Genomic DNA, 13,097 nt, shown 5'->3' on the forward strand with positions numbered 1-13,097 from the left:
ACACTTCCTGCTCCTACCCTGGAGTTCTCCTCGACCATTTATAAAGATGTTTTACGTTTTATTTTACCCAGGGTTGTGCCTCCGCTTAAAAACAAACTTCCTAATGTCTTCAGAGCACTTTTTGGATTAGCGTGCTTCCGTCACCATGGCAACCACTACGTTCCAATTTCAAGGTCCCGTTCTTCACGGATCAAGAATATCTCTTTAGCGCTGCGTGTCCTCTATCAATCCGGGACATTATGAGCTTGTTAAAGTTTTTACACAGCAGTATGTCAAACGACAGCTAATGACAGCACCGGTGGACAGTCGGACATAAATCTGAACCATTTGCAGATGGCATGCACCTGCTGTTTTCAGGGTCCATAGAGGACTCGTGCAAAGGCAGAGGCGAAACATGTCCCTCCCTCCACTCTGCTCCTCATCCGAGACAGAAAAATAACTGTAAAACTCCTACTTACACTTGAACACACAGCACCATTTACACATTTAAAACTGAAAGCAGTAGGCTAGGCTAATGAATATTACCATGACCAGCAGATATCTATTTTAAGTTTACAAGGACAACATTGTGATGTCATCATGTCACACAGTTTGGTAAAGATTATTGGTGGTCTTTATTGGGGAAATTTCATATCCATAAATGTACATTTCTGAATTCTTCACCATCATTTAAATTGTTTTTGATTGAAGTTGATTACATTTTAAGTCTCTTAAGTTAATTACAAATAAGAAATGTATAGGCCTAGCAATAATGAACAAATGTTCAACTAATCTGTCACAACAATTAGCTATAATTATAGGCCTAATTCTCATGGGATACGAGGTCTGTCACCAAAATGTATTTTCTTTTATTGTTAATTTGATTGTTTTCTCTTTTGCTTAACTTTTTTTATATTGTCATTTGTAACTTTACTGTTGTAACGAATGTGAGCTGGAAAGACTGAAATGTTTGTTGTTGCTACAACTAATAAAGTTGAAAAAAAAGAAGAAAAAAAGATTATTGGTGGTCTTCAACGTTTTTCAGGCCAAGGACCCCCAAAGTGCCAGAGATATGGAGCAGGGGCCCCTACTATATTAAAAAAAAGTGTATTATATTAAACTGGGGCCAGTATCATATAGCTTGTTATTGTCCATTCACTAAGCTAGGTTCATATTATTCATGTTTTTTCTAAACGTGTACAGTGAGTAGGGGCTGTCCCTCTCTGCCAGTGCCATTTATAAACAGACCTTGCCTGATACCAATGCCAATATCAACAATTGCATGATAATCATGCAGACAAGCTATTCAAATTGACATTTTTATTTGAAACATAAATGTGGAAACTAAAAGATATAAAACATTGTCTAAACAACCAAAATTTCCACAACCCCCCTGCAGCACCTCCATGGACCCCCTGTTGAACACCTCTCCTGTATTGTGTTATTTGTTTGCAGTCTTGCATATTTACTCCAAAGCCTATTTTCAAATGCACAGTAGACTAAACAATTTCAACACCTACACCCAGACACTTCAAGTTTCTTTCCATAAGGCCAGTCAGTGATAGGCTACTAAACAAAAGTGCAGTGAAGGAAATTTTCCAGTGTTTTAATCTTGTAAAATTGCTTGCAAAGAGTTCAAAATAAAGATGTAAATGTCTTCATTGAATAAGTGTAAAAATAGTCCATTACAAAAAAGTTCACATTATGCACAATGGCTTCTCTTGCAGTATATTCTTATATTATTGGTGAAGGTAATATTTTCCTAAGTTTTCTATGAAGAATCTTAAACTGTAGAGAAACGTGGATGAAAGCTGCCAGATAAAAGTGATTGCAAAGTACAATATGTCCCTTTAAAATGTTGTGAGCTACATAAATTAGCATAATATGGGAACATTTATGCAACGTGCCTCAACATTGTGCTTTAGGGTGGTAATTGTGTGTTCTTTTCCACTACTATAGTCAGTCATAGGTGAATACATTGTATCATCACAGTGATTTTCCTCTTCTGTGTGTAAATCTAAGTGGTGACAGATAATAGTTCTCCAAGTGAAATTTTGCAAAGTACATGGTAATTTTCCCAGCAGTCTTTCCCTCAGAGTCTGAGCTGCTGCGCCTGTCCAAATTACATGGTTTGCACTTCTCCTGGTCTCCCATGGTGATTACAGCCTGCTGTGGCCCCTGCGGCTCACTGCGCTCTAATGGAACACAATGCAGCGGCTCCTTTCAGATAGCATATATAAGATATTTTCACTTATATCAGAAGCATCAACCCCCACCATGACAATCACTTTGGAAAGGAAGATTAAAAAAAAAAAGTGATTCTCTGTCCATTTGATTGTTGGCCCATGCTAGAGACTCAGTAGGACAATCAACAGACTGCCTGCTGCCCCAGCATTTCTACTAATTCACTTCCATCAATAGCCTGCATTTAATCATAGAATTGCAGCAAGCATCACATGTAGTTTCTATAGATATATAGCTACTATAGAACATAGAACTAATACAGCCGACAAATTCATTTTTATTTATTTGGCCTGCAGTAGTGAAATTTTGTGAGGTTTCCGTGGATGATGAAAAGACAGCAGGGATAACTCTGAGGTGCAAATCATGTAGCTTGTGGTGCCACATGCAGCTTCAAACAGTTATGCTCCAGGGCATCCACCATCAGAGTGTGGGAAAAGGACGCCCTCTATTGTGGGATTTAGGTATTGTGGGGGGAAATCTTGGAGAGACATCATCCTGATTCTTCTGTTTATCATCACCTTTACCTCCTTCTTAAGGATCAATTTGACAGAGATTTTGGAAAAAGAATGAAAATACACAAGTGCTAAAATGTAAATAAACTCCAAGTTAAAGAATAAGTCCAGTGATATTTAATATGTTTTACATTATCAACACATCCCATGAAAGATGTGGTTATTCTGGTCCTCTGTGACACAGAAATCACAAAGGTTAATATTCTTTCATGATGATGATGATGATTATGATCATGGACAATGTAGTTTAATTTTTGTTTCAATCCTTCATACAGTACACAATCCTGCACCGAATCCATCTGCAATAAATATGTGGAAAGTTAAGCAGCAAAATCTATTTAAGTATGAAAAGTGGCCCCCTTTAAAGTGTTGATGCAGTATTTTAATAGGTTGAGGTGGCATTAGATCCATCTATCTTATGTTTTCATCTGAAATTTAGTTGAGTAAACTTGAACAAAAATAGAAATATTTAGATGAGGCACATATGCCTCAAAGCTTTTCTTCAGTGTTGTACTTTAATTAATATAGTTTACCTTCCACCTCTGGTATCAACATTATTAGGTTTTTTTCCCTTCCTTATTGTTTTTCATTCCTTACTACTCCCATTACACACACACACACACATACATGCACCTGACTTTCCAAGTTCAAAGTATAGGGGTGTTTGGAGGGGGTGGGCGTCAGAGTGTGCACATTGTGTTACATAATTGATGCTCAATATTACCTTACATGCTCGCTGCCTTGGCTGTGCAACAAACAAAGCTCACTCATTAACTATTCACTGGATGATTTTGAACAGAAAAATTATTCTGTAGGTCAGGAGCGTGTGCACCGATGCTGTTTCTGTCGGCCCCAGGCATATGATTTCACAGTGGTGAATAAGACATGTGCTGTCTCTGCTGGTCATTTTTTAACTTGACAGCAGATCACCTTGCGTGTGGGAGTCAATGGTCGGATGATGACATACCTTTACATGAAAGCCAGGATTGATGGGGATAGGGTAATAAGCTGCACCCTTTTAACAGGCTGTCGCTGGGGTTGCTACACATTGTTTTGTAAAGGTGCAAAGTGAGACACAGAATGGATGATTTTACAAGAATGCAGAATACTATAGTATAAACTATATAGGCATTTTCAAATAATGTGATGTTGCTACATGAACACAAAATGACTGTGTATTTAAAAAAAATCATTGTTTTTAATGTTTTAATAATGTTAAGGAATATAGCCTGTGCTGGGGGAAAACATTAAATGCAAGTATAGTATGCTTTTTCTATATATATATATATATATATATTTATAACCTATGTTACATTAATAAATAAATTTTCAACAAACAACACTTATAAAAAAGAATATAGTCCACCCACCTTTTTTTCTGACTATATAGTCAAATATATTAAAAAATCCACAGGATCACTATTTGGTCACGGTTTCTTGCCCATGATGAGGATGCTCATGAGGAAAACCATGACGAAGAAGATCCACATGAAGAATCTGTCCATCACCTTAGCAACCTTCTTCCACTCCGCCCCCTTGGCGCAGGTGGCCCTCTGCTCTCGGAAACAGTTGGCGATATATTCGACATTGCGCACCAGCTTGGTGTCCACACCGGGGAAGCCACTGCCATGGCTGCAGAGCACACAGGGGCCAAAGGTCACAGTGGGGCCTTGAGGTGGAGGCTTTTTGTCTTCCGGACAGCAGGGGACCTTCTGGTCTTCTTTACAACAGTCACTTATGGGGATTTTACCATTAGAGCCTTCATACTTCCCAGGTGCAAAGCTGGAGAGGTGACTCCTCTCTTCTCTAATGATGTGGTGCTGGACTTTCACTCTGGGATGTTGTTGTGGTTTTGGGGTCTGGGGCCTGGGGTATTGTGATTTGTGATTCTGCCGGTCATCTCGGCTTCTGTGGCTCCCCGGTTTTCCGTTTGCGTGAACGTGGGAGCTGCTGTGCTGGTGGCGGAATTCGTCTTGGTGGGAATGAGGGGAGGAAGAGGAGGAGGAGGAGGCAGAGGCACAATTCTCACCTACCTCATAAACAAAGAAAATCTTGGACATGTAGTCGATGATGAGGACTTTTGCCCAGTGGGGGACTGGTTTGGCTTCCGCACCACAGAAGTGGATGTTCATGATGAAGATGGTGAGAGAAGTGGAGGCTGTGACCATGGTCATAGTGGCAATGTAGTACTTCCCTGGCAGGGGGAGAAAAGAGACAGGGGTATAACACAATGCTGCCCACTCTGTCGCTTGTTAAAGGTACATTGTGTAGGAATTACCCCCATCTAGTGTTGTGGTTGTATATCGCAAGCAACTCAATCGTATTTTTCATGCTGCATTCATGTGAAATTGGGCAGATGGCAGACTGACGACAGCCGCTGCACGTAACGGCATAAACAAGCCAATATGTTGTCATGGCGATGTTGTATTGTTTACCTGATCCACGTTTTACCGGCTTTCTCTCGACTTCTGTGACTAAAATGCCATCTGGTTTGTTAGTGACGGCCGTCTGTCCGACTGCAGGTGAATGCAGCATCAGTGTAACGCTCCATTCCTCCTCACTGCGTTACCGCGGTGACTTTTCACAGACGCCACCTCGACCTGAGCCAACAGCTCCGGTGTCTCCGGTGAGTTTCCGTGGTTTCCTACCATCACGCTGCCACTGAACGTAAAAACATGGCGACACGACATGGCAGCCAGCACCGAGCTTACCCGCTCCATGTAGATATGAATGATATGAACGGCAAATTCAGAGCTGAAAGGAACACTTCATTTTGTTGATGGGGGTGATTACTGATTAATGAAAAACATACTTTTGAACGAAATAATCGATTTTCGTGAATAGATAACAGGAGAAGTTACACAATGTCCCTTTAATATCACAATGACAATGCAGATATGTAGCAGGTTCGACATTAACTCACAGTCTTACCTATAAGCGGCACACTCTCTGATGGAGGCATGCTCTCAGCCACCATTAGTTGAAACACAGTGAGAGCCAGGAGAACTGTCACTCCCAGGGAAACCTTCTCCCCAGAGTCTGCAGGCAGGTAGAAGCCCAGAGGAGCCAGGAAGGAGATGAGGAAACAGGGGAGGAGGAGGTTGAAGATGTAGAAGGAGGAGCGGCGCTGCAGGAGCACGGTGTACGTGATGTCCGGATATGGGTCAGAACAACAGCCGTACATAATGACGTTTTTTGTGGCCGGCATCCCATGGCATTCCCACTCCACGTTTTCTACAAAGTCTGACAGGTCACCGCTGTCCATGCCCATGATGATATCTACCTGGAGTTAGATAAAGAGATGAGTAGGAGTTAAGGAGGCACACAGAACAAGCTCAACCCACTGACATTTTCCAAAAAAAGATAAAAAAAACAAACAAACAAGTGGATATAATTAGAGCGTATGTCTGATCTCTTTTTCAAGCTGATCAGTGGCAGTTACCCCTGGTCTAACACGTAGCCTCTACCTGAATGAGTTTTTAGTCCCCTGAGGGGATCATCATCTTTCTGAAAAAGTGGATGAATCAAACTGAACTGGGTTTGTCATCCGTAATATGTTTCTTTATACCTGGTTACCATTGTAGGTCCAGGAACCAAACGTCAGGTTGCATTCCTGGCTGTCAAAGGGGAAGTAGGAGACGTCCACCACACAGGAGCTCTTGGTGATGGCAGGAGCATCCCAGGTTAGCTCCCCATTGTAGCGCAGTCTCACATTTGTGTCCATCGGCCCAGAAAAGTCATCGTCAGCTCTGTAGGAGGAGAGAGAGTGGAGACAGACACAATTTTATGTTGCGTGTGTCATGTAGCTAACTGCAGGGTCATTGTGTGTGTGTGTGTGTGTGTGTGTGTGTGTGTGTGTGTGTGTGTGTGTGTGTGTGTGTGTGTGTGTGTGTGTGTATCATTATATAGTTTATATAAATACATTTTACATACTTACTTTCTTACTGTATGTTGCACATTATCACAATATGTATTGACCTGTGTATTAGACACACAATCTAATACAAACCAGTACAACACTACTGCAATATAAACTACATGTACAAAAGTATTATTCAGACTCAAAAATGATCATGGGTTGTTTTCTTTTAGAGCTTTTGCATTAGACACTACAAGCATACATATATTTTATAATAGGGTTAGGGTTATACATTACATAACCACTAAATTTCAGATTTTACACTTGTTCTAATACACAATACTGAAAATATATCTTGTACATTTTTTAGTACAAGGTACAATAAGTACCTTGTACTTCGGATTTTTTTTTTCAAGTATGCTTGAAGTTGTTGTTGTTTTTTTGCCCATGCCCATGAACAAAGTAAATAAATGCACCACAAATACAATTACACAACATGTCGCAATATTATCTCTCTCATTTTAACCCTTCACTATAATAAAGGGGCTGACAGAAGAATCTTATTAATTATGTAATTTTATACAACAGTTAGTTCCGACCGGTCCCAACCGAGCAATTTGATTGGACAACGAGACATTCCATAGTGCTGATATACAGTATAACAGCACTGGGACTTTTCACAGACAGTATCACTCCGCTGTTCAGCTGGACAGGAGCTAAGTCAGAGCTACGCTCCCCATACAGGAGCTGCCCCATCTCTCTGCTGCTGCTGCTGCTGCTGCTGCTGCTGCTGCTGCAGTTATAAACGGACGTGAACATTAAAACCTGGACCTGACTTGGTCCGTCTAATTGGCGATAAATCTCTACTAAACCCGGCTGGAAAAAAAATCGCCGCGGGGGCAACTACGTTTTGACGGTGATGTGTTTTGATATTAGCATTAGCTGTTGTTAGCCACGTAGCTCAGCTACTTAGCTTCAACTGTGTTTATATTGATTACATAGATGATAAACAAATGTAATACGGTATCGATAACGTCTCTGTGTCTTCACGCTGGTCCTGTTGCTGCGGTGCTGATCAGACACGGGCTCAGAACCAGAACCAGCACTGGAAGCAGCTCGGTGGAGAAGCTTGTAGCTAGTAGCAAGCTAGTATGAACTGTTTATGTGTTGCCTGGCAACAGCCTTGTCTCCCTTCCAGTTGCGGAACTATTTCTGTTGGCGGAGCCAAATAAATGATTAAATAAACAAACAAATCATAATCTCTTGTAGTTTATTACTGTTCTAAAAATGCGCTCGTAGCACTGTTGTATAAAAGCAATATCACACTCGAGGTCGTGCTGTTGTACTGTATATCAGCACGGTGTGATTATCTGCGGCACTCGGCCTGCGGCCTCGTGCCTACGACCGAATCACAGCCGTGCTGATATACAGTACAACAGCACTCCCTCTCGTGTGATATTGCTTAAATAACATGCAAGAGATAATTATTATAAAATAACTCAAATTTTGCGATCAATGAGATTATTAGTGAAGAGCCCTAATTGAGAAGTTAGTCTGTTAAAGTGGTTAGCTCCCAAGGGTGAATGTGTGCATGTGAATAATCCTGCCTGTTGGTGGAATTTTTTTGTGAAAATTGTGAAATAACACATATTTTCAACCTCGTATGGATCATTAAGGTTCCAAATAGGGGCCAATGTGACCGTGTGTGTGTGTTTGTGTGACGTACGGGCGTACTTGTTATAGAGGACGAGGTCGGGCCTCCACACCAGGCTGCTGGGGATGTGGATGACATCCAGTCCGTCATAGTCCTCTTTATTCCACCTCAGGTAAGCATCATACCATGTCTGCCTAATCCAAAGGTAGGCGATTAGCACCTGGTTCCTCTCATCCTTCACACACACACGCACACACACACACACACACAATCACACAAATAGGAAAAGGCATTTGCAAGTGCACTCATACAAACACACACCTGCCTATAGACAATGGATACATATTTAAAGGAGCTTAAAGAGAGAGCCTCTTGATCTCCTTCTCATTAACTCTCTATGAGCCTTACGTCGGCAGCTACGCCTCAGATTATCGCGACAACTGAAATCCAGACCTGTCTGTCAATATCAGGTGGATGAGCAGACCGACTGGAGGATGAGGGCGATTGGTGGGGGTGGTTTTGGTATCGCTGCCAGAGCTACACTGAAGCACCGAACCGGAGAAAACATAACCGCTTTGGGTAATAGGACACCCCAACACACACACACACACACACACGCACTCACATATTTCTTGTCTGGGCCTTCACTCCTGTCTTCTGAAACATGACAGACTGATATCAACAGACAAGCTTGTACAGTATACCACAGAGACATTACATTCAGCAGGAAAGCTGGTTTCTCTCTCTCTCCGGCCACACAAAGCCAAATCCAAACACACACACACACACACACACACACAGTGCTAATTCACTGTGGGCTGACACAGCACTGAACCTGAACGGGAACCTAATCCAGCTGAGTAACAGTAGGCCCAGGCCTGTACAGTAGGAGGTCTGTCTGTCATCCATACACATCAGCACCCACAAATCCATCCCATGAAAACCCAGAGAGCTTTTAGTTTAATTCCAACTTCACATCTCATCTTTATGTTTTGGCTTTGAGTTGGATGTATTTAGGCCTACATGGTCCTTGTCAAATTAATCAGAAATTAACACAGCATTCATGTCAATAAATATCCAACCAGACAATCAAGATATGATCATTTACTGGCACCTAAACCAAGAACAAACTTTTTAAAAACATACTGTAATATACAGAGCCATTATAGGATGGAACACATTACCTAATAATATAAAAAATATTAAAGCAGAAGTAAGCGATCCGGTCGTTTTGGCTAACTTCTTGTCAGCCGATGGAGTTAGCAGCCCCCGCCCTCGTCCCTACGTCACCACATTCACGCGCATCCCTTGGCTGCACACACAGAGAGGACCGCCCCTTTATGCCGTTCTCTCTCCTCATTGGATAAAGGTTGTAGGATACAAGGAAAGTTTTCTCCTCGGCTTACAGCAGAGCAGAGTGACTGACAGACCCGTGTTTCAGACCAAACACTCCATATAAGTGATTGCCGTCGGAAGATATAACTATTTAAGACTTATATTAACACAAATATTCCGCTTACTTCTGCTTTAACTCAAAACATATTTTTAAAAAGGTAGTAAAAGACTATTTAAATAAATTGAAAATTCAATGAGTAAGATATATATAACGTATTATAGGAATTTATTTGTGGGTTAAACTGTTGTGGTACTGTAATGTGATGTATGATGTATTCTTTGTACCTTATAATATATCTTAGACTGTTTGCTGTTTGTGTATATGATGAGGTGTTACAGTGATCTGTAACAGCGATGAATGTGAGTATGTACTATGTTTTTTTTTTATTGTATTGGGGACCCCAGGAAGAATAGGTAATGTCATGACATCAGCTAATGGGGATCCTATAAATAAACAAACAGCCACTACTATATAATACTGGGATAACTTTACAGAAGAAACTGGCATTTGTATTTTTATTTGTGGATTGTCCTGATCCTCTGTTAATATGCAACATATATAATGGCCATTTTGGAATTCAGGATATGAGGATCTTGCAGATGAGCAAACACTCACCATGTCTTTGATCTGAGAGAGTGTGATCTGCAGGGTGACGTTGAGGGCGCTGTCTGTGTCCTCCACAGGACGCAGGGCGCTGGAGTAATTCTCCATCAAGTCGTTCAGAAGCTTCTGAGCGTAGTGACCTTCAGCTGAGTGAACCACTGGAGAGAGACAGACAAGATCATTACTAATAATTCAATCTGTGGCAAAACAAACTTTGTGTTTTCTAATGTTGTTTTACATACTGTCCCTTCTGACGTCATTCTGTCACCTTGCACACAAACATAAAGATGGCCAACAAGGTTTAAACTGCATTGACATAGTTGCATCTGAGTTCATCTACAAAAGCTAAACGCCATGTGTTGACACCTTTTCCATTAGTATAGTTGTGATTATTTATTTTTTCTACATGCTATACTTTTACACACTTACTTTTTTATATTATTTCCAGTGCTACTAAAGGACTTATTTTGTTTGTGGTTGATGGAAGCTAATGTAGGAATAACTCTTTTGTTTGTGTTTGTTAGTTATCTGCCAAATTAATCAGAAATACTGTATATTTCATTGCTATAACAACTTTTTATTTATTTATTATTATTTCAAACTATTGTACAAATAATTCGTTTTTGTTTCATTTTTTAGTTAGCTTAGTGAATATTGCACATTGGGTTTAGATACCAAAATGTTAATAAATCAGCAAACAATTCAATTCAATGGTTTAAAACGCATACACAAAATTCAACATCTAGAAAACTTTTCTTTACTTGAAAGACAATGCAGATAATGTGGCAATGCAAATAATATTCATAAACTTCTGATGTTTCCTCTTTTTTTTTCTTTGACCAAATGAAAAGCCTGTATGTTTAAGTTCACAACAGCACAATCTGTTCAAAAGATTAATGACAGCACAGAGACTCACTGAGCTCATGTCTGACTCACCTTCAGGAAGCAGCACCGCCAGACAGATTATTGGGATGATCTTCAACATTTCTGAATACCTCTGAGAAGAAATAAAAAAGTAAGTGGGACCACAAATCCACAGGTCCTGGATTTCACCCTCTGACAGACCTACATGCCAGTTCAACCCCGACTGAACTCCTTTGCTCATAGCAGGGCGCCGTTTCATCTGGTCATCACTGCAGTGAGACCAGCTCCTACTGCTTGGCGGGGGAGGAAGCATGTCTGCTGCCTGGGACACGGAATAAAACTCCGGCTATCACGTAGCAGCAGCAGACCGAAAGAAACAGGATGCCCGTGAATCATCGCCTCACCACACACTGGGCTATTAGGCTGTCAATCAAACGCTGCCAGGTGGACTGCTGGTCCTAGACCCAGACTCCCAGGGTATGAGACAGGAAAGATGGTTATGTATGTAACTGAATGAAATTTAATAGCACAAATAAGACATAATTTTTCTGATTAATACATCTCTTAATAACTCTCTTTTTGCATGCCGTCTTAAAATTAAATCAATTCATAGTTTATTTATTTAGAAATCTGAACAACTAACAAGTGTGGATTGTCTTTTTGGTTCAAATTCATGCATCAAAGCATCAGTAATGAACAGTAAAAGCACATTAATGCAAATTAAAATGTATCTCTGGAATTTTAGAGTAGTAATCAGATAAAATCAGATGTTTATTTAACTTGATGCTTTTGCTTTTGCTGTTTTAATTAGTAAACATGAGTAAAAACTGTTTTAATAAGTCAAATATTGTGAGAGGATATTTGTTACTTCAGGATTTTCCACAGTTAAATCACTGTGAAAAATTCGAATACTATTACGGTACGTGTTCAAGGCTCACTAGTCTCCCAAGAGCACTTGTATAGAAGCTACTTCTAATACAAGGTTATAAAGTGCTCAGTGAATAAGTCTGCAGATGAGGGCCTTCGCAGCAATATGGGGGTCAGACAGTGCATGGCTGGAAAGCTCCATGATTCATGAAAGAAGCAGTTAAACATTAAAAACTAGAATTTCCATCACATCTAAGTGAAGGTTTGTGCCAGATGTAATGCAATGCCTCCAGTCTTTCCTTATATACTACAGTCAGTGTGACCTTGATTTTCGACCATGACCTCATCAATTCGTCTATGAGTCCAAGTGAATTTGAAGAAATTCCCTCAGGTATCGCGCTCACCCAAAAACCTCAAAAACCCTCAGCCACAGCTCTCCCCAGCAGAGGCATAAAAACAAAACAAAGGATGGTGGAAGCAGTGCTGAGGAAGCTACGCTGATATTATGGGTTGACACTGCAAATATAGCCCTGCCTAAAGCAAGGCTGTAAAAATGATGATCCAAATTTACAAAAGCACATACAGTATATGCAAAATCAATTTAGGAATCTTGAGAGTTATGCTGTAATAAAAGATGTTTTTTAAGAAGCACACTCACATTTTCTTTTGTGTCCAAGCATAAACAGCAAGTTCTTACAGCGGCGGAGGTACACTGTGGTGACATCATCAGGCCTGTGGAAGCTTCAACACTTTAATAATGCAGTTAGTTAATTTATTTTGTGTGCATTTTAATGGCAAGTGATTACTTCAGGGTCATTATATGAGCCACACAGAATGCTCGTTTTCTGTCTTGTATATTCATCCCTCTGCTCTGGGATGCTTGGAGCAGTTCCAGATGGTACAGTAGATACACTGGAGAAATATGCCAACATCCAGGATATAAAATGAGATTTTGTCACCAGGGAGGCCCGGGAAAACCTGAGGGATCTGCGCTACATACTGCTGTTGATCAGCAGACATAAACACATCAAGTGGCAGCTTCTTTCCTCTGAGGTTGCGAGCGTGTGGGCTGAAATACAACATTCAGATTACTGCCAGGTTTCCTGGAGAGGTTCAGCA

The 13,097-nt window shown here is 40.6% G+C and overlaps 1 protein-coding gene across 1 annotated transcript; it reads right to left on the reverse strand.

The window, feature by feature from the left end:
• Positions 1–4,162: 4,162 nt before the first annotated feature.
• On the reverse strand, positions 4,163–11,243 carry LOC310992540 (neuronal acetylcholine receptor subunit alpha-9-II; the record flags this gene model as incomplete). The annotated part of the gene is made up of 6 exons (XM_083980623.1): positions 11,184–11,243; positions 10,260–10,405; positions 8,329–8,483; positions 6,304–6,484; positions 5,667–6,018; positions 4,163–4,929 (listed from the first exon to the last, which is right to left on the reverse strand). The coding sequence occupies exons 1-6, from the start codon at positions 11,230–11,232 to the stop codon at positions 4,163–4,165; spliced, it is 1,650 nt and encodes a 549-aa protein (XP_083836749.1). The 5' UTR covers positions 11,233–11,243.
• Between the last annotated feature and the right edge of the window lie 1,854 nt (positions 11,244–13,097).

The sequence above is a fragment of the Trachurus trachurus genome (assembly GCF_905171665.1).
Source record: "Trachurus trachurus genome assembly, chromosome: 10".
NCBI lineage: Eukaryota > Metazoa > Chordata > Actinopteri > Carangiformes > Carangidae > Trachurus > Trachurus trachurus.